This window comes from Myxine glutinosa, chromosome 9, assembly GCF_964187855.1.
Source record: "Myxine glutinosa chromosome 9, kmMyxGlut1.1, whole genome shotgun sequence".
Classification (NCBI taxonomy): domain Eukaryota; kingdom Metazoa; phylum Chordata; class Myxini; order Myxiniformes; family Myxinidae; genus Myxine; species Myxine glutinosa.
Window position 1 is genome coordinate 12,930,867 of NC_136269.1, and position 22,877 is coordinate 12,953,743.

Sequence of the window (22,877 nt, forward strand, 5' to 3'; positions counted from 1 at the left end):
ACGAGGATGTGGTTCAAAAGGAAAAGACTGTAACGGAGCTCCTGAACTCCTTTTGGTCAGCAGCTTAGTGGTTACAAGGTGGCCGTGCTACATAACACCCGGAATGACTGTCAGCATGTCCTGTACCAATGGCAGACCTGTTATCCCCAAGCAAGGCCGAGGCTCCGGAAAACGGTCAACACCACGACGCTCGATATCCTGTCAGATATGCTCAACACCTTGGTACACTTGCCTAACGAGGCTCCTTTAATGACCTAAGATAGATGCACATGCAAGTGTACACACACACACAAGAAAACTTTACAAATCGGTCCATGAATCATGATCCCTTAATAAAATGGAGATGGACACTTCGAGACCTGGGAGAGCTCCGTTCCACCTTCTGAAACCCACATATGGAGATAACAAGCAACGACACACACACACACACACATACACACCTCACATTCAAGCTCAAAACACTAACAAAACATCCACTTTTGTGCATTTCCTCCTTAGACAAGAACCATTCCATTTGGAAGTGCAACAACAACAACAACAACAACAGCCTCCCATAAAAGAAAAACTTCAAAATAACCTGAAAACACCCACATAATGACAATGGCTTTTCAAAGTCGAATGGCAGATTGCCATGCCATGAATGTCCCTTAAACAAGCACAGCCCAAGCTGTCTGTGAAGACAAACACCAGAGCAACTGGCTTGTTGCCCAAATCACCCACATCACCTGCCCACAATGGTCCAATTACCTTCACAATATAATAACCAGACGAAAGCCAAACAATACAGCCTCTTGGCTACCTACATGACCCAGCAAGGATTTGTTACTTGGACATGACAAAGAAAGGCATTATGGAACAAGATTTCCGATTCCAAGCAGTTTCTCGAACACTTGCCTTCGGTTTAGCCACCTTTCATCAACAAAGACACATACGTCACAGTACTCTCTTTATGTTTGACGCATTATGTTTCTGCGGAGCTCGATTTGGGCCAAAAATGGTTCAAAGACTGTCCAGATACAATGCTAATCGCGCCATTAAAGACAATGTCTCACTCGAACGTGCCGCAATCCTACTGTCGTTTGTTTGCCGCCTCAGTAAACCCTGTCAATCACCGTATCATTGCCCAATATCAGCGAAGGCCATGCAAAATAATAACCAGGAAGATATTTAAGATCAAACAAGCCGAAGCACCTGAAGCAGAGAATGTCCGGTGTCCCTGAGGTTTAGCCAGAGCCCTGACTAACTCGCCATAGATGGGAGTTAGTGAAGCATGTTGTAAAGAACATTACGCTCAGTACCCACGAGGATTGTTAACAAAACGGAGGTCTCAGCTCGGGCCGGGACACGTAATGTAAGTAGCAAACACACGCACTCACAACAACCACACTCGTGATAAATTCACCAAAATTTCACATTTCATCTCAAGCTCATCCCAACGGTTGACCGTGGCCGCCTGAAGGATATGGTGGCCGCAGAATAGAGAGAGATGTCTGCAGCATCCTGCAGTTCCCCGCACTCCGACTTGACCAACGAAATGGACATTCCTTCTCCCGAGCTGCTCGTCAGTGCTGGTGAAGGTGTCGGAGGGTTTCTTGCTTTTGACCGAGGTCCTGCGAGATCTTTGGCTAGTTCAAGTAACTCTGGCGATGCAATGCCTGACTCTTTGTGCCCCATAGCCTTGGTAGCTTCGTTGCTCTCAAGTCCTTTAGGCAGGGTGTACGCCAGAAGTGGCATGGGTAGTCCAAAAGGGTGCAATGCTGGGTTAGAGAACGCCGAAGAGAAGCCAAGTGGGCCGTCTGTGAAGGCAGCTGAGCGTTCTGAAATTGAATTTGCAGTGAATGACCTTTTGGGTGACGTTTTACGTACCACAAGTGGAAGAGCTTCCGTTTGATCGGTAAGATGGTGCTCTATTGGATCCGGCTGAGTGGAGGGATGGCCTCTTCGTGACGATTCGCTCATCGCTGCATCATTGAAGCACTGCAGGTGTCTGCTGGCCAAATGGAGGCCGTGGATATCACCGTTGACAGTGGGTTGTGGAGCAGAGGGTCCATGCTGCCTAACAGGTAACGAGCCGCCACCAGTTCCAGTTCGTGATGAAAACATATTCACAACTGTGTCCACTACATCGGCCATGGCGGTGTTCAAGTCCCGTTTCAAAACTTCTCCTAACTCACTGCTTTCCCCCAGCAAAGTAGCACCGGCCAACCTTGGGTGACCAGCCCGATGTCCATCATTCCTCCTTCGTATGTGATCGAAATTATGTACACGCCCAAGGGTTTTACCACCTTTACCATCAAAGCAATCAATTATGCTTGGAGATGGGCACCGTACCCCGTTGATTGACCCACCATCAGACTCACACAGAACTTCCTCTGGTTCAGACTCACTGCTCTCATATACCTGGAAGAACTTTTCTTGGAGCTGCCGCAATTGCCGTTGTAGGTCTTCTAATTGTTGCTTGAGACGCCGTCGCTCCTCAAGCTTTTGCAGGCGCCGCTCAGCTTCAACTTCTTGCTTTCGACTCAAGTGTTGCTGCTGCTGTGGTAGCCGCTGTTTACGTTTGTGTTCACGATGTCGGCCATCAGAGGGTTGACTGGCATCACCGTCGTTGCCATAGTCTTCGATTCCCGGAGCCACACTGCTGCCAGCGCTCACCTCGCCATCTGCAGGGCTTGGCGAACGACGATCGTAGGCCGGGTCTCCAGCAACGTCGTTATCACGGGCCGCGACAATGGGCGAGCTGCTCATGCCACGGATTATGTTCTCCACACGCGCACGCTTTGCTCGAAGGTGTGCATCGAAGGGTCTGCATACAGGCGAAGATGCCCGGGCAACTACACGGCGGCCTTTTTCACAGAAATTCAAGCATCCTGACTCGAAATCGGAGTTCTTCGTATAGGTCTTCGATGCCTTATTCGTCGCACCAACCAAGCAGTTTTTACTCTCTGCGTTGGTGTACTTAAAGAGTTGAGGTAGACCCGTTGTTCGCGCCGGGTATGTACACGAGAGGCCCATCTCCACAGCCTTCCCTCGTTTCAGCAGATTTCGGAGAACGGTCGCGGCACCCTGGGCTTTGGCCTCTTTACGCTCGTCTACAATGTCACCGGTGCCCATCGCCCCATCCATCCTCCCACGTCCACCGTAGCTCAACGGCCGACCCCGTCAGATGACCACGTGCCACCCAGACATGTCGACAGGCCGAGGGGCTGCTGCAGCAAAAGGAAACAGACAGAAGCAAAGATGAAATACCTCCTTTTGAGGCCGATGTCAGAGCAAAGCTTTATATTTTCAGTGACTTACACCGACATCGTCACAGAGATAGTTTATGTTTTTTACCAGGGTGTAAAGATTTATACACTGATTTCAAAGTCGAATGTATTTATTACACACAGGCAGCTATCGAGCTGTCGTTTTCCAAGGGAAGAGGTTACACAGGCGTTTCACGGCTGGGAATAAATGGCGCAGGGTTTCTAAAGCATGATTGCTTGAGTAGACGAGAGCCGGTAGGAAGCGTAGTTGCGGATACAAAGATATTACTGAGAGGTCGGAATTGCTCTCCCGCTCAGGTTCACCTTCAGCAGGTTAACTTCAACATTATGGATTAACTCCACGTCCCCTCCGGTTAAAAAGTGCTTCTGGGACGCAAACAGCAAACACATGCGGCTTCGTCAAAATTTTGGACTGTTAATGATGCACACAAAATGATGGCTCCCGTGTACCTGTGAATATGTACATGAAACGATCAAGGAGCTCCCAGTCGTCTGATTGCACCTGGGAGGCAAAGAGAGCGGATTCGTTGATATGTCCGTGGCCTGCCGAGCTGGACGACGGGACGTTGATCTGATCTGATCGACATATTGTAACAGTCGTGGGAAGCAACGAGAGGGCCCACGTTTCGGGCATTTACCCTTCATCGGAGCAAAAGCCTCGTCTCAGATGAAGGGCGAACGTCCGAAACGTCGGGTTCTCCTTGCTTCCCCGGCTTCTCCTTGCTTCCCACTGGGTTACAATACCTTGATGGACGTCCCAGGTTGGTACTTACCTGTCTATCGACGGGCGCCATGTAGTGGACGTCACGTACCTGTCTATCGACGCAGATCAACGCCAACCTTCACTAACTAGCAACACCAGTTCTTCATTGTACACAAGACGAAGGACTTTCTTTCACGTCGTCCTTGGAGAATCATTTCAAATTCAAGAATGTGTTTTTCTCTGCACAGGTGCCCTGAAGGTATCCTCAGCAGGTAGAGGTGTTTGACATGTCTGAAGCGCACATCATGTTTTTGCTTTTCATACCGGTACTAGTTGTACTGGTAAACGAATGTAAACAAGGGAAAGTGAATATAAGCAAAACTGTTACTTTTTGTTATTGTTTAAATAAGGAACTTATGGGTGAAACATTATTATTTATTTATTATATCCACCTCTCCCCTCCCCCTAACCTCCACAAACTTGTGCGCGAAGCTCCGCCCCAGACCTCCCACTTTTTCCCCGGGGGCGGAGCTTCAGACAAAGTGCTCGCGTTAATTAATAAAACATTTAGCGCACAATGCAAACCATTGAGTAGAATTAAACGATATGAAAAGGAACATCTGAAACAAGTTAAAAGGCGCGGGTCTTGCGAAGCGCAGTATCGGTGGTTCGAGCACCCTGTCCCCGTGGCCCCCCCTCCCAAGCCCCCTCACCTTCCCGGTTCTTCCCACCACCCGCGCGCCCCCTCAGCTCGCTCAGGAATTTGTTTTACAAATCGCTCTGACATGTTATTGTCCGGACGCAGCGATCTAAACGACAAGCGCAGCGTCGGGAGCGATCATTGTGTTCTAGTTGTAATTAGGAATGTTCGTTGTTGTTGTTGTTGTTGTTGTTGTTTTTGTACCAGCGCCGTACACCTGGCACGACGTGCTCCCTATGAATGGGGTCGTGCTCGGAGCGCGCGGCGCGGGATCCCCGCGCGTTCATCAAACTACGGGCGAAGTAGTCGTGGCGCGCGAACCTCGTCCTCGTGCCGCGGGGGAACCCGTCGGGTGAACACCCCACGCGGCCCCCAGCACGAGCCGGTCACGGACTACTCGCCGACTTGGAGACCATCGGTCTCGGGTGCTCCGTCGCGTGATGGGCCCAAAAAGCGCTGGCGGTGGGAACGCGCTTAATGGGCTCGGAAAATTAGCCCCCCTCCCCTCCCTCGGCCCCCCAAAAGAGAAAAACAAACCGAGATTTCCGAGGGCGAAGGGGAGCGAGTAAGAAAATGGAAACAAGTGAGATAAGGACGCGGGGAGATAAAAGGCGGCGGGAATGCGACTGCCCAGCAGGTGCCACTTACACGGAACATTTGGCAGAGCGAGTCCCAGTGGAGAGACAAAGGGCACAGCTTAAGGACAAAGGCAACACAAGGTGAGCTAAGCGCGTTCGATCCCTCCTTTTGCATGTCCGGTACCTCCCGCTGCTCGGGGGCCGCCGGGGGTCGTCAAGACGCGACCACTCACCGCACTTAGGAAAGGTGTCCGTCGGCGCGAGGCAGCCGGGAGCGCGGAGCACGAAGGGGACGGAAGGCGTCTGAAGATGAACGCGACTCCCCGGGGCTGGACGCGCGACGCTCTCCGACAAGATAGTGCGGGCAGCAGGGGAGTCGCGGAATAGCGGTTCGGGCGCCAAAGGTGAGCGAGTCGCCCTGGACGGTCGGACGGCGTCGCTCGGGTCTCCGGGATCGAGAACGAGCGCGATCGGGGCACCCGGAGAGCGAGGAACGAGTGACGCGCCCCGCGAGTCTCGTTCTGGGCTCAAGATCGGCTCAAGACGCGGCCAAGGAAGCATTGGGCGGAGCCTCGCCGTCTGCGTCATGGCGTCACGAGGAGCGCTGACCAATGGCGCGGGGTATCCTTTCCGCGTGATGTGACGCAGGGCGCGGCCGCGCTGCTTGGCCCCGCCCCGCCAGGCGCAGACCTGCAGACGAGGGAAGTCGGTTCTTTCTTGTTGGGACGGTCTGGGTGCGCAGATCCCGCAACAGATGGCTTCTGGTTATCCGAGCCAATGGCGTCCGGTGCCAGCAGCAGCATCGCTTTAGGCTTTAGCTACGATTATAGACTTCTCCCGATTAGAGAACAAGGTGAATCGACCTCGATGTTTTATGACTTATTTATATTAATCATTATTTAGGATCGTCTTATTGCGCTGCGATGAAACATTCAGATATTCCTACCTTTTATTATTTACACATTGCAAGAATCTTCCTCTTCTTGCAAATTTCATCTTCAATTATGAAGAACCTGTTTCTCACGAACTTTCTTGGCGCGAAATCAAAATGGCTGATTCAGGTTCTGAAAGGTCATTTCATTTTAACGAATTAAGTGATTTTTTTAGGAAACACACGTGATCACCTGAACTTTCTTCCTCCAGATTTCGCTTACTCTTTTTTTTATTTACAATGTGCATTCTTCCTTTTCACCCTTTTCACCCTTTTTATTTACAATGTGCATTCTTCCTTTACGCCATTTTTTATTTACAATGTGCATTCTTCCTTTTCGCCATTTTTTATTTACAATGTGCATTCTTCCTTTTCGCCATTTTTTATTTACAATGTGCATTCTTCCTTTTCGCCATTTTTTATTTACAATGTGCATTCTTCCTTTACGCCATTTTTTATTTACAATGTGCATTCTTCCTTTTCGCCATTTTTTATTTACAATGTGCATTCTTCCTTTTCGCCATTTTTTATTTACAATGTGCATTCTTCCTTTACGCCATTTTTTATTTACAATGTGCATTCTTCCTTTTCGCCATTTTTTATTTACAATGTGCATTCTTCCTTTTCGCCATTTTTTATTTACAATGTGCATTCTTCCTTTTCACCCATTTTTATTTACAATGTGCCTTCTTCCTTTTCGCCATTTTTTATTTACAATGTCCATTCTTCCTTTTCACCCTTTTTATTTACAATGTGCCTTCTTCCTTTTCGCCATTTTTTATTTACAATGTGCATTCTTCCTTTTCACCCTTTTTATTTACAATGTGCCTTCTTCCTTTTCGCCATTTTTTATTTACAATGTCCATTCTTCCTTTTCACCCTTTTTATTTACAATGTCCATTCTTCCTTTTCACCTTTTTTATTTACAATGTGCATTCTTCCTTTAAACCCTTTTTATTTACAATGTGCATTCTTCCTTTTCAGCCTTTTTATTTACAATGTGCATTCTTCCTTTAAACCCTTTTTATTTACAATGTGCATTCTTCCTTTAAACCCTTTTTATTTACAATGTGCCTTCTTCATTTTCGCCATTTTTTATTTACAATGTCCATTCTTCCTTTTCACCTTTTTTATTTACAATGTGCATTCTTCCTTTAAACCCTTTTTATTTACAATGTGCATTCTTCCTTTTCAGCCTTTTTATTTACAATGTGCATTCTTCCTTTTCATCCTTTTTATTTACAATGTGCATTCTTCCTTTTCACCCTTTTTATTTACAATGTACACTCTTCCTTTTCACCCTTTTTATTTACAATGTACACTCTTCCTTTTCATCCTTTTTATTTACAATGTGCATTCTTCCTTTTCATCCTTTTTATTTACAATGTGCATTCTTCCTTTTCATCCTTTTTTATTTACAATGTACACTCTTCCTTTTCATCCTTTTTATTTACAATGTGCATTCTTCCTTTTCACCCTTTTTATTTACAATGTGCATTCTTCCTTTTCACCCTTTTTATTTACAATGTACACTCTTCCTTTTCACCCTTTTTATTTACAATGTGCATTCTTCCTTTTCATCCTTTTTTATTTACAATGTACACTCTTCCTTTTCATCCTTTTTATTTACAATGTACACTCTTCCTTTTCATCCTTTTTATTTACAATGTGCATTCTTCCTTTTCACCCTTTTTATTTACAATGTACACTCTTCCTTTTCACCCTTTTTATTTACAATGTGCATTCTTCCTTTAAACCCTTTTTATTTACAATGTGCATTCTTCCTTTTCAGCCTTTTTATTTACAATGTGCATTCTTCCTTTTCATCCTTTTTATTTACAATGTGCATTCTTCCTTTTCATCCTTTTTTATTTACAATGTACACTCTTCCTTTTCATCCTTTTTATTTACAATGTGCATTCTTCCTTTTCATCCTTTTTATTTACAATGTGCATTCTTCCTTTTCATCCTTTTTTATTTACAATGTACACTCTTCCTTTTCACCCTTTTTATTTACAATGTGCATTCTTCCTTTTCATCCTTTTTTATTTACAATGTACACTCTTCCTTTTCATCCTTTTTATTTACAATGTGCATTCTTCCTTTTCACCCTTTTTATTTACAATGTGCATTCTTCCTTTTCACCCTTTTTATTTACAATGTACACTCTTCCTTTTCATCCTTTTTATTTACAATGTGCATTCTTCCTTTTCACCCTTTTTATTTACAATGTACACTCTTCCTTTTCACCCTTTTTATTTACAATGTGCATTCTTCCTTTTCATCCTTTTTTTATTTACAATGTACACTCTTCCTTTTCACCTTTTTATTTACAATGTGCATTCTTCCTTTTCACCCTTTTTATTTACAATGTACACTCTTCCTTTTCACCCTTTTTTATTTACAATGTGCATTCTTCCTTTTCGCCATTTTTTATTTACAATGTGCAGTCTTCCTTTTCACCCTTTTTTATTTACAATGTGCATTCTTCCTTTTCACCCTTTTTTATTTACAATATGCATTCTTCCTTTTCACCTTTTTTATTTACAATGTGCATTCTTCCTTTTCACCCTTTTTTATTTACAATGTTCATTCTTCCTTTTCACCATTTTTTATTTAGAATGTGCATTCTTCCTTTTCGCCATTTTTTATTTACAATGTGCATTCTTCCTTTTCACCCTTTTTTATTTACAATGTGCATTCTTCCTTTTCGCCATTTTTTATTTACAATGTGCCTTCTTCCTTTTCGCCATTTTTTATTTACAATGTGCATTCTTCCTTTTCACCCATTTTTATTTACAATGTACATTCTTCCTTTTTGCCATTTTTTATTTACAATGTGCATTCTTCCTTTTCGCCATTTTTTATTTTCAATATGCATTCTTCCTTTTCACCCTTTTTTATTTACAATGTGCATTCTTCCTTTTCACCCATTTTTATTTACAATGTACATTCTTCCTTTTCGCCATTTTTATTTACAATGTGCCTTCTTCCTTTTCGCCATTTTTTATTTACAATGTGCATTCTTCCTTTCCGCCATTTTTTATTTACAATGTGCATTCTTCCTTTAAACCCTTTTTATTTACAATGTGCCTTCTTCCTTTTCGCCATTTTTTATTTACAATGTCCATTCTTCCTTTTCACCTTTTTTATTTACAATGTGCATTCTTCCTTTAAACCCTTTTTATTTACAATGTGCATTCTTCCTTTTCATCCTTTTTATTTACAATGTGCATTCTTCCTTTTCATCCTTTTTATTTACAATGTGCATTCTTCCTTTTCATCCTTTTTTATTTACAATGTACACTCTTCCTTTTCATCCTTTTTATTTACAATGTGCATTCTTCCTTTTCACCCTTTTTATTTACAATGTACACTCTTCCTTTTCACCCTTTTTATTTACAATGTGCATTCTTCCTTTTCATCCTTTTTTATTTACAATGTACACTCTTCCTTTTCATCCTTTTTATTTACAATGTACACTCTTCCTTTTCACCCTTTTTATTTACAATGTACACTCTTCCTTTTCATCCTTTTTATTTACAATGTACACTCTTCCTTTTCATCCTTTTTATTTACAATGTGCATTCTTCCTTTTCACCCTTTTTATTTACAATGTACACTCCTCCTTTTCATCCTTTTTTATTTACAATGTGCATTCTTCCTTTTCATCCTTTTTATTTACAATGTACACTCTTCCTTTTCACCCTTTTTATTTGCAATGTACACTCTTCCTTTTCATCCTTTTTATTTACAATGTGCATTCTTCCTTTTTCACCCTTTTTATTTACAATGTACACTCTTCCTTTTCATCCTTTTTATTTACAATGTGCATTCTTCCTTTTCATCCTTTTATATTTACAATGTACACTCTTCCTTTTCATCCTTTTTATTTACAATGTACACTCTTCCTTTTCACCCTTTTTATTTACAATGTACACCTTTCCTTTTCACCCTTTTTATTTACAATGTACACTCTTCCTTTTCATCCTTTTTATTTACAATGTGCATTCTTCCTTTTCACCCTTTTTATTTACAATGTGCATTCTTCCTTTTCACCCTTTTTATTTACAATGTACACTCTTCCTTTTCACCCTTTTTATTTACAATGTACACTCTTCCTTTTCATCCTTTTTATTTGCAATGTACACTCTTCCTTTTCATCCTTTTTATTTACAACGTGCATTCTTCCTTTTCACCCTTTTTATTTACAATGTACACTCCTCCTTTTCATCCTTTTTTATTTACAATGTGCATTCTTCCTTTTCATCCTTTTTATTTACAATGTACACTCTTCCTTTTCACCCTTTTTATTTACAATGTACACTCTTCCTTTTCATCCTTTTTATTTACAATGTGCATTCTTCCTTTTCACCCTTTTTATGTACAATGTACACTCTTCCTTTTCATCCTTTTTATTTACAATGTGCATTCTTCCTTTTCATCCTTTTTTATTTACAATGTACACTCTTCCTTTTCATCCTTTTTATTTACAATGTACACTCTTCCTTTTCACCCTTTTTATTTACAATGTACACTCTTCCTTTTCACCCTTTTTATTTACAATGTACACTCTTCCTTTTCATCCTTTTTATTTACAATGTGCATTCTTCCTTTTCACCCTTTTTATTTACAATGTACACTCTTCCTTTTCACCCTTTTTATTTACAATGTACACTTCCTTTTCACCCTTTTTATTTACAATGTGCATTCTTCCTTTTCATCCTTTTTTATTTACAATGTACACTCTTCCTTTTCATCCTTTTTATTTACAATGTACACTCTTCCTTTTCACCCTTTTTATTTACAATGTACACTTCCTTTTCACCCTTTTTATTTACAATGTGCATTCTTCCTTTTCATCCTTTTTTATTTGCAATGTACACTCTTCCTTTTCATCCTTTTTATTTACAATGTACACTCTTCCTTTTCACCCTTTTTATTTACAATGTGCATTCTTCCTGTTCATCCTTTTTTTATTTACAATGTGCATTCTTCCTTTTCACCCTTTTTATTTACAATGTGCATTCTTCCTTTTCACCCTTTTTATTTACAATGTACACTCTTCCTTTTCATCCTTTTTATTTACAATGTGCATTCTTCCTTTTCACCCTTTTTATTTACAATGTACACTCTTCCTTTTCACCCTTTTTATTTACAATGTACACTCTTCCTTTTCACCCTTTTTATTTACAATGTACACTCTTCCTTTTCATCCTTTTAATTTACAATGTACATTCTTCCTTTTCAACCTTTTTATTTACAATGTACACTCTTCCTTTTCACCCTTCTTATTTACAATGTACACTCTTCCTTTTCATCCTTTTTATTTACAATGTGCATTCTTCCTTTTCACCCTTTTTATTTACAATGTGCATTCTTCCTTTTCACCCTTTTTTATTTACAATGTACACTCTTCCTTTTCACCCTTTTTATTTACAATGTACACTCTTCCTTTTCACCCTTTTTATTTACAATGTACACTCTTCCTTTTCATCCTTCTTATTTACAATGTGCATTCTTCCTTTTCACCCTTTTTATTTACAATGTGCATTCTTCCTTTTCACCCTTTTTTATTTACAATGTACACTCTTCCTTTTCACCCTTTTTATTTACAATGTACACTCTTCCTTTTCACCCTTTTTATTTACAATGTGCACTCTTCCTTTTCACCCTTTTTATTTACAATGTACACTCTTCCTTTTCACCCTTTTTATTTACAATGTACACTCTTCCTTTTCATCCTTTTTATTTACAATGTGCATTCTTCCTTTTCACCCTTTATATTTACAATGTACACTCTTCCTTTTCATCCTTTTTATTTACAATGTACACTCTTCCTTTTCACCCTTTTTTTTTACAATGTACACTCTTCCTTTTCATCCTTTTTATTTACAATGTGCATTCTTCCTTTTCACCCTTTATATTTACAATGTGCATTCTTCCTTTTCACCCTTTTTTATTTACAATGTACACTCTTCCTTTTCATCCTTTTTATTTACAATGTGCATTCTTCCTTTTCACCCTTTTTTATTTACAATGTACACTCTTCCTTTTCATCCTTTTTATTTACAATGTGCATTCTTCCTTTTCACCCTTTTTATTTACAATGTGCATTCTTCCTTTTCACCCTTTTTTATTTACAATGTACACTCTTCCTTTTCATCCTTTTTATTTACAATGTACACTCTTCCTTTTCACCCTTTTTATTTACAATGTACACTCTTCCTTTTCACCCTTTTTTATTTACAATGTACACTCTTCCTTTTCATCCTTTTTATTTACAATGTACACTCTTCCTTTTCACCCTTTATATTTACAATGTACACTCTTCCTTTTCATCCTTTTTATTTACAATGTACACTCTTCCTTTTCACCCTTTTTATTTACAATGTACACTCTTCCTTTTCATCCTTTTTATTTACAATGTGCATTCTTCCTTTTCACCCTTTATATTTACAATGTGCATTCTTCCTTTTCACCCTTTTTTATTTACAATGTACACTCTTCCTTTTCATCCTTTTTATTTACAATGTGCATTCTTCCTTTTCACCCTTTTTTATTTACAATGTACACTCTTCCTTTTCATCCTTTTTATTTACAATGTGCATTCTTCCTTTTCACCCTTTTTATTTACAATGTACACTCTTCTTCCTTCTTCCTTTTCACCCTTTTTATTTACAATGTGCATTCTTCCTTTTCACCCTTTTTTATTTACAATGTACACTCTTCCTTTTCATCCTTTTTATTTACAATGTGCATCCTTCCTTTTCACCCTTTTTATTTACAATGTGCATTCTTCCTTTTCACCCTTTTTTATTTACAATGTACACTCTTCCTTTTCACCCTTTTTATTTACAATGTACACTCTTCCTTTTCACCCTTTTTATTTACAATGTGCATTCTTCCTTTTCACCCTTTTTATTTACAATGTGCATTCTTCCTTTTCACCCTTTTTTATTTACAATGTACACTCTTCCTTTTCACCCTTTTTATTTACAATGTACACTCTTCCTTTTCACCCTTTTTATTTACAATGTGCATTCTTCCTTTTCACCCTTTTTTATTTACAATGTACACTCTTCCTTTTCACTTTTTTTTTTTTTTTTTTTTTTTTTGTATACAATATCGAGGCTCGTGAAAGAGCGAACATTAATCACATGAACACACAGAAAGACAAACCGACACATAAAAAAAAAAACATAGGGAGCGGTAGACAAGATGGGGAGAGAGGGGGAAGGACACAAACACAACATTTGAGAGCAGGGACCGAGAGACATGGAGACATCGAGAGATCTGAGAGAGGGCGAGGGCTTTGGGGGGGGGGCGTGGGAAGGGGGCAGTGGGAGAGGTATAAAACATATGGACACTGCCAGGACTTCCAGGAAAGAAGTTGGAATTTCAAACAAGGTGGATCTGGGGTGAATTAGCGGGGGTAGAAAAGATCAAGGTTTTGGATGGGGGAAGATAAGAGATGGTGGTGAACAGCTGTTTTAAAGACCTGGAGGGAGGAGTGGGATTGAAGGGAGTGAGGGAGTTTGTTCCAGAGGCGGGAGAAAAGAGGAATGAAAGAGTGAAGGTGAGCGGAGAGCCGAGATTTCGGCAGTTTAACCATCAGAGGGTTGCTGGCAGATCTTGTGCGACCTGTAGGAATATTTGGGGGACAGAGCACAGAGAGAGCTGGGGGTGCAAGGCCGGAGAGGAGTCGGTAGAAGACAGAAAGACCACCTACCTGCCTGCGGTGAGTGAGTGAAAGGCCCTCAGAGATAGCTTCATCGCGGGAGATTCCAATAATTCTGAAAGCTTTGGTTTCAACAGCGTGAAGCCGAGCTAGGTGTGAGGCAGGAGCACCGGCCCATAGGGGAGAACAGTATTCCATTGAGCTGCGGATGAAAGCCTTGTATGTGGTGAGGAGCTCAGGTGTGCCGAGGAAGGACTTCGCACGACGCAGGATGCCCAGTCGGCGACTGGCTTTGGAGGCCAGCTTGGAAATGTGGTTTTCCCAAGAAAGATCATGGCAGATAGTGAGACCCAAAATCTTGAGCGACAGAACTTCTTGGAGAGGATTGTTGAGAAAGTAGATGGGAGGGTTGTCCAGTCGATCTTTTCGGAGAGACATAGTAAGAGTGTGAGATTTGTCAGGATTGAAAGACATGTTCCACTTGTTTGACCAGTCTGTGATTTTGTCCAGGTCTTCAGAGAGTGAGGAGGCAGCAGACTGCCGATCTGAGGGAAGAGGAATGGAGCGGCAGAGAGTGGAGTCATCAGCAAAGAGATAGAGAGGATTTTCGAGAGAGTCAGAGAGATCATTGATGAAGACCAGAAAAAGCACGGGGCCCAGAACACTGCCTTGGGGAACTCCAGCCTGAACAGGAAGAGGAGATGAGAGAAACCCATTCAGGGCCACACGTTGACGACGACTAGAGAGGAAGTCCGCCAGCCATGCGTGGAGATTTCCATGGATACCAAAGGAGGAGAGTTTGGTGAGCAGAGCGGGGTGCCAGACCGTGTCGAAGGCACGTGATATGTCGAGGGAGACAGCTCTAATTTCCTGTTTGGCATTGAGGACCTCCATCCATTGTTGAGACAGCAGAAGCAGCATGTCCAGAGTAGAGTGACCTGGTCTGAAACCAAGTTGATGATCAGAGATCAAGCCATTGGAGAAGAGGAAAGATTTCATATCAGAAGCAATGATGGATTCCATGACTTTGCTGATAATTGGGAGAAGGCTGATTGGTCTGTAGTTGCTAGGATCTGTTTTTGCACCTTTTTTGTGCAAAGCGGTGATGTTGGCTGATTTCCAAGCAGATGGCAGTTGACCTTGAGCAAAAGAGAGGGTGAAGAGAACAGAGAGAGGGTGAGATAGAGCAGCAGAGCAGGATTTTAGGACCCGTGGGCTGATGCCGTCGGGTCCAGTTGCAGAATCAGAGGCGAGGGTTGACAGAAACTTTTCCACCTTGTCAGGAGGAAAGGACACGGAGTCCAGGAGCAGCAGGGTACGACTGGGTATGGTGGGTACAGAGAGGGATGGGTTTGGGACACAAGATTTAGAGGCAAACACAGAGTTGAGGCATTCAGCTTTTTCACGTGCGGAGTCAGCTGTGTAGCCGTTTGAGGTAAGGGAGGGGATGGAGGGGGAACAAACACCAGAAACGGATTTGACCAGACGCCACCAGGATTTGGAAGAGGGAGACAGATAAGAGAGTTCGGTCTTGAGAACGGAGAGATATTGTTTCCTGGCTCTCCTGAGGGTGGACACACACTTGTTTCGGGCTTTGTGAAAGGAAATGAGATTTCCTTCCGTTGGATTTGCTTTCCAGGAGACGAAGGCAAGTTGTTTCTGGGCAACAGCCTCACCACAAGATTCCGTGTACCATGGACGGGAGGAAGGGTATGACAACTGAAGACGAGATGGGATAAATCTGTGCATGAGAGAGAGCAATTTACTTTGGAAGAATTCCCAGGATGAGTTGATGTCAGAGGTGGTAGAGATGGGAGACCAGTCCAGATGATTGATGGCTGCTTGAAGACCGTGCCAGTTGGCCTGAGTGAAATGCCAGACTCGTCGACGCTGAGCAGGCTCCCTGAGGATGGTCAGAGAGATGTCCACTTTAACAAGGACATGATCAGATGATCCGATCGGAGCAGAAGAAGAGCAGCAGACATTTTCAGGGAAGTTAGTCATAACCAAGTCCAGAAGAGAAGATGTTCCGTTGACTGAGATCCGGGTCGGGAAATTGACAGATTGTGTCAGTCCCAGTGAGTCGCAGAAGTCCTTTGCTGAGGAGCCATGGCTGGTGAGAGAGGTACCCACACCCAGCCAACTGGCATGATGACAGTTGAAATCACCACATATGAGGAAGAGAGAGTTGGGATGAGTAGATAGAAGTTGGTCCATATCATCAGACAGCGAGATGCAGATGGAGTCATCACTGTTTGGTGGACGGTACAACACACATATGAACAAGAGGTGGGAGCGAAGGGGAAGCCGTAGCCAGAGGTATTCCTGGGGGTGAGGTGGAGAGAGTGCAGTGCAGGGCGAGTGAGGAAGAGAGTTTTTGATAAAGATAGCAACCCCGCCTCCAGGACGAGGCTCAGGTCTATCATACCGGAGGAGGGAGTAGCCCGGGAGAGATACTATGGAATCAGAGACATCATAAAGGAGGAAAGTTTCTGTTAAGCAGATCACGTCTGGTTTGACAGAAGCAACCTGTATGGAGAGATCAGTTAAGTTTGAACGAAGGCCCCGGATGTTTGAGGTCCATACCGTTAATGAAGAGGAAGGGGGAGCATCAGATACAGAACAGGGGGGAGGAGGGGTAGGGTAAGATGTGGAAGAGGTGGAAGAGGTAGGGAGAGCTGTTGAAGGTGTGTCAGAGATTTCAGAATAGCTCGGAGAAAGGGAAGGATGGGGCGGACAAAAGGTTTGATGGTGATTGGGTGAGCCACAATGAGGTGTTATTTGAGGAGGGGGAAGAGCGAGGCAGAAGGTTGGGGGAGATGGAGGTGAGAGTTTGAAGGGGGAAGAAGCGGGGAGGACGCTTTGAGGAGGGGGAGTGAGCGGGGGGAAATTGAGAAGCAATGAGGGTGGGGAGATTTGAAGGGGAGGGGTGAGGGGGGAGTTTGGGAGGGAAGGGACAAGGGGAGGGATTTGAAAGGGATGGGATATGGGGGAGATTTGGAGGGGAGGGGTGAGGCAGGAGTCTAGGAGGGGAGGGGCGAGGGGGCGTCTTGGCGGGGAGGGGTGAGGGAGTAGTTTAGGAGGGAGGGGGCAAGGGGGGAGATTTGAAAGGGATGGGTGATGGGGAAGATTTGGAGGGGAGGGGTGATGGGGAAGATTTGGAGGGGAGGGGTTATGGGGAAGATTTGGAGGGGAGGGGTGAGATTGGATTTTTGAAAGTGTACGATTTATGGGAAACGAACATTTATTGCAAAATGAGTTTCTTGTGACCTTCGAGTTAAAAATACGTTTAAGGACGCTGGATGGAGGATGGAGTGCAGGAGAGTTTAGGGAATGTAGAACAAAGGCACTATAGGAGATGGATATTTTTTTTGGGATGAATTGATTTGGTGAGCAAGTCGAAAGCAGCCTTTTAAAGAAGAAGAAGAAAAAGGTGTTATAAAATATGACGGAATACATAACTTGAGGGGAAAGTGTAAACATTGAAGGTTAATGAGTGAAAACTATCTGGGGAAATGGGGGAGAAACACGTGGTCGAAGAACGAACGAACGAATAAGAATGAATAAACGAATGAGAACAGAGAAGGAAATGTTTTTTTTTTTTTTTTTTTTTTTTTGAGTTGAGATTTACACAAGGAAGTAGGCTATGGGTGAAAAGCCTGGGAATACAGAGAACGAAAGTTATTGGATCACAAACGACGGACCACTGAGAGAAAAACAAAACCTCAAGGTTGTACAGTGCACACTGTACAAGGCCTTGCTCGCGACACGGCAAACAGACGATCAATTTATGAAAGATAAACACCGAGAAACAACCAAAGTTGCACACAATAACTTCACACACCGAAAGATAAATACAGTTTCGACAAAATACAATTGTGAACAGACTTAACTTCGAAAAACGTGGAGACCGTGTGGAGCTTCGAAAATCCCTGCCGCCGTCTCCAAGATCTCGCGAGATTTTTATTTACAATGTACACTCTTCCTTTTCACCCTTTTTATTTACAATGTACACTCTTCCTTTTCACCCTTTTTATTTACAATGTACACTCTTCCTTTTCACCCTTTTTTATTTACAATGTACACTCTTCCTTTTCATCCTTTTTATTTACAATGTGCATTCTTCCTTTTCACCCTTTTTATTTACAATGTGCATTCTTCCTTTTCACCCTTTTTTATTTACAATGTACACTCTTCCTTTTCACCCTTTTTATTTACAATGTACACTCTTCCTTTTCACCCTTTTTATTTACAATGTACACTCTTCCTTTTCATCCTTTTTATTTACAATGTGCATTCTTCCTTTTCACCCTTTTTATTTACAATGTGCATTCTTCCTTTTCACCCTTTTTATTTACAATGTGCATTCTTCCTTTTCACCCTTTTTTATATACAATGTGCATTCTTCCTTTTCACCCTTCGTGTCGTCGTCCCCCCCCCCCCCCCCCCCTCCCTCTTTCCCCTTCTCTGTCCTGGTTCTATACGAGACGCGAATCTTACGTAATGGAGATTGTCTGCAATTCGCCGCAACTGACGACAAGACTTCCCATAAAGTTTCATGACAACACAGCAGTGACGGCAAAGACACGGGCGGAGCCGCGTGTTAGAGCGGATTATAGAATTGTGTGTGTGTGTGTGTGTGTGTGTGTGTGTGTGTGTGTGTGTGTGTGTGTGTGTGTGTGTGTGTGTGTGTGTGTGTGTGTGTGTGTGTGTACGTGTTTTATTCAAAGTGGGAAAGTTGGTGCTGTCCGTCGCCCTCGTTTGTATAGTTATTTATTTTGCCCTCTGACACCATTAAGGTCAGTTGCAGCAAACTTTGGCCAAAACATCAGGGGGAGGCAGGAATTGATCATTTGCCAAAATCACCGACAGACAATGACAGTCTTTCTGAAAGCTACAATCGGATCTTGAACACATACAAACGAATGCTAGCCGACGAGGTAGCTGGTTTATTCTCCCTTCTGAAGGTCACGCTGAATTGCAAAGGACCAGGAGTACTTACCTACCTGTGTGATGCGAGTCACGAGTACCTATACCTACCTGCGTGATGCGAGTTAACCAGAAGTACCTATACCTACCTGCGTGATGCGAGTTAACCAGAAGTACCTATACCTACCTTCTTGATGCAAGTTCACCATGAGTACCTATACCTACCTGCATGATGCGAGTTGACCAATACCTACTTACCTACCTGCATGATGCAGTTGACCAATACCTACTTACCTACCTGCTTGATGCAAGTTCACCCGGAGTACCTATACATACCTGTGTGATACGAGTTGACTAGGAGTACCTACTTACATACCTGCTTGATGCAAGTTCACCAGGAGTACCTATACATACCTGTGTGATGCAAGTTGACCAGAAGTACCTATACCTACCTGATTGATGCAAGTTGACCATGTGTACCTATACCTACCTGCATGGTGCGAGTTGACTAGTACCTACTTAACTACCTGCATGATGCAAGTTGACCAGTACCTACTTACCTACCCGCTTGATGCAAGTTCACCAGGAGTACCTCTACATACCTGTGTGATGCGAGTTAACCAGAAGTACCTATACCTACCTGCGTGATGCGAGTTAACCAGAAGTACCTCTACCTACCTGATTGATGCAAGTTAACCATGTGTACCTATACCTACCTGCATGATGCGAGTTGACCAATACCTACTTACCTACCTGCATGATGCAAGTTGACCAATACCTACTTACCTACCTGCTTGATGCAAGTTCACCAGGAGTACCTATACCTACCTGTGTAATGTGAGTTGACCAGAAGTACCTATACCTACCTGCTTGATGCAAGTTCACCAGGAGTACCTATACATACCTGTGTGATACGAGTTGACCAGGAGTACCTACTTACATACCTGCTTGATGCAAGTTCACCAGGAGTACCTATACATACCTGTGTGATACGAGTTGACCAGGAGTACCTACTTACATACCTGGTTGATGCAAGTTCACCAGGAGTACCTATACATACCTGTGTGATGCAAGTTGACCAGAAGTACCTATACCTAACTGATTGATGCAAGTTGACCATGTGTGCATTCTTCCTTTTGTGTGTGTGTCTCGTACTGTCTGTGGTGAGGTGGCTGTGAGGTGTTTTTAATTTCGTGGCTGTGAGGTGTCAAGTGGCTGTGAGGCTGTGAGGTGTCGTGGCTGTGAGGTGAGGTGTCACCCCCTCCCTTCCCCCTCCCCTTCTCCCCTCCCTTTTCCCCCTCCCCTCCCCCACCCTTCTCCTCTCCCCCCGATTCCCCTCCCCTCCCCCGCCCGGCAATGCCGGGTACTTCTGCCGGGTCCCCCCTCCCCCCTCCGGCCCCTCCCCTCCTTCCCCCCTCCCCCTCCCCCTCCCCTTCCCACGTCCTGTACCGTTTCCTACTGTCCCGTACTGTCTCGTACTGTCGCACCATACCTACCTGTATGGTGCGAGTTGACTAGTACCTACTTAACTACCTGCATGATGCAAGTTGACCAGTACCTACTTACCTACCCGCTTGATGCAAGTTCACCAGGAATACCTCTACATACCTGTGTGATACGAGTTGACCAGGAGTACCTACTTACCTACCTGCTTGATGCAAGTTCACCAGGAGTACCTATACCTACCTGCTTGATGCAAGTTCACCAGGAGTACCTATACATACCTGTGTGATACAAGCTGACCAGGAGTACCTGCTTACCTACCTGCTTGATGCAAGTTCACCAGGAGTACCTATACCTACCCACGTGATGCAAGTTGACCAGAAGTACCTATACATACCTGATTGATGCAAGTTCAGCAGGAGTACCATACCTACCTGCGTGATGTCAGTTATGAGTCGTCTATAATCGTGCCGGGAATTGAAGGGATCAGAGGCGAGCACACTCCCAGCGACCGCCATTGCTCATTTCACGGTGCTGGAGCATGCGACCCGGTATTGCTTGCTGAGCAAAAACGTTGTGTTGGGAAAGACGATAATGTTGCATGGAACGTTGAGTGAAGCTAAGAAGAGTTCAGCCCTGAGTTATCGACACTATTAATATCGAGCGCAAATATCGAGCGCTTCTACCCAAAAGGGTCAAGTTTAGTGAGCTTTAAATCTCATTGGCATTCCAACTTGGACAACATTGCCGTACGTCCTGGATAATACAACATGTCTGTCGACATCAACACAACTTGCTCTCCATGGTGCACACAGCACTCGTGTTGACTCCTCATCGCCCCTGGCAACAGTGCGAGCTCAGGTGAAGGTCCTCAACAGGTGTGTGAAGTCCTCAACACGGCACGACTAAAAAGTCCTTTGGAATAACGAGCATCGGAGGTATTCCACAAGGATATGAACACGATCCTTATGGAGAGGGAGGGAGTCCTTAAAATATAGACATCGTCTGGAAAAGTAAGAGGAAGTTTCTCATGGAGACATGAATTAATGATTCCGTTTCACAAGAACATGAAATCCTCAACACGCACTCGTTTTCCATGAAGGAAAAGCAGAATTACCGGTTACTTTTCCAAAGCATTTGTTGTAGGGATTCGAACCTTTTGTTGGCACATCGGTATTGCATTTGTGTTTGCCTTGTCGAGGTCTGGACCTTCATTTTCAACACACATATCAAGCTTCAGATAGAAACTCAACACCAGAGGGTGGAAAGGTAACTTACTAACAATGGGGTATTTGACAACAAGATAACATGAATGAACAGGCGTGCAGGTAGACATACAATTCACAGGTTATTGAAAGTAAAGACAGATTATTTTAATTCCTTCATCATATGAACATACGAGCATCATGATACCGCCATGGCCTTCAACATCACCATAATGTATTGTTGCGGTTTTGCGAATAGAGGATAACCCCCCTCGTAGGTAGTTGCACCACAACATGTAGCCTCGCTTTAGTTCAGTTATTTCTTATTAAAAGTAAGCTTAGTCTCCTTTCTGGTGTTAGTATGCATTGAGCAGGCCAGTAAGTGTAGACTTCGGTGCTCCTTGGGCTGGAACACCAAGTGCTAGGGCCAAGAACAAGTGTGGCAGGCCCAAAGGAGGAGATGCAGGGGAGTGGCCGGCAGGCGGCGAGCAGCCAATCGGAGCTCAAGGGGAGTGGCTAACAACAGCAGCCACAGCAGGGGCTTGGAACATTCGGGTAAGACTCTGGGGTGGGGCTATAAAACCCTGCCCCGGGCCCCTGCACCAGTGCCCCAGTGAGTCACGAGTCTACGAGTCACGCAGTGAGTCAGAGAGTGCCCCCGCGCCAGTCGGAGTGAGTCTCAATGCCCGAGTCACCCAGTCAGAGAGAGAGTGACCCAGTGAGTGTGATAGTCAGAGCTTCTGTCTAAGCGGTCTGTGCACGAACTCTCCCTGCCCTGCGCTTTGCTGTCGGTTAATCACGCTTGCGAGGACGGTCTCTCCCGGGGCCACCTACGCCGAAGACCTTCCTACTTGGGCTCCCTGCACACGTGCCGTGAACACTTCGAGGGCCACGCCCGGCAAGCTGTCTGGAGCGAACGGCACCAGGACGCGTTTGGAGCGCGTACTTTTCCTTCCTTCTTTTCCCTGCGTGAGTGAGTGGGCCCTTGTCCGGGGATTAAGTAAGATTGACTAAGTATCTGCTCTGTCTCTTCTCTTTACCCTGATCACTGTATAATTGTAAATAAACCTGTGTTCTTCCTTCCATTTGACCGTGCACATCATTTCACACCATTGGCCTAGCATCGCACGAATAAAACCGCTCAAATCGGGTTCAATAAGGATTAACGGCACGAGTCACGTGACACGCAAACCGCTCGGCGTATCCGACTAGCGTGGCTTGTGCGAGGTCCAGCACCCGTCTTCGTGGCAGCGTGTGTACCGAAGATACGTGGGGGTTCGACCCGATACCCTTCCGCATGCTCGCCACGGCGGTGGCGGCTGGAATTGCTCTGCGATCCGCCCCACGAGTTTAAAGTGGGTCGCGGCCTCGTGGATTCGAAGGCCCGAGAGGGAAAAGGGTTTAACCCCCCTCTGTATGTCGACGGGCTCGAGATCCG

The 22,877-nt window shown here is 43.8% G+C and overlaps 1 protein-coding gene and 1 long non-coding RNA gene across 2 annotated transcripts in view; one reads left to right on the plus strand and one right to left on the minus strand.

Annotated features, from left to right (window-relative positions):
* The window catches only part of PROX1 (prospero homeobox 1), an 86,255-nt gene extending 80,632 nt beyond the window's left edge, over positions 1-5,623 (minus strand). The window contains exons 1-2 of the mRNA XM_078784118.1: positions 5,484-5,623; positions 1,463-3,209 (exon numbers count right to left, since the gene is read on the minus strand). Of these exons, the coding sequence (XP_078640244.1) occupies positions 1,463-3,126 (1,664 nt within the window). The 5' untranslated portion in view covers positions 3,127-3,209; positions 5,484-5,623. The remainder of the gene's footprint in view (positions 1-1,462; positions 3,210-5,483) is intronic.
* Positions 5,624-5,751: 128 nt separating this feature from the next.
* Positions 5,752-22,877, plus strand: part of LOC137435640 (uncharacterized) — a 38,212-nt gene continuing 21,086 nt past the window's right edge. Inside the window, exon 1 of the long non-coding RNA XR_010986126.2 lies at positions 5,752-6,103. This is a non-coding gene — a long non-coding RNA (uncharacterized LOC137435640). The remainder of the gene's footprint in view (positions 6,104-22,877) is intronic.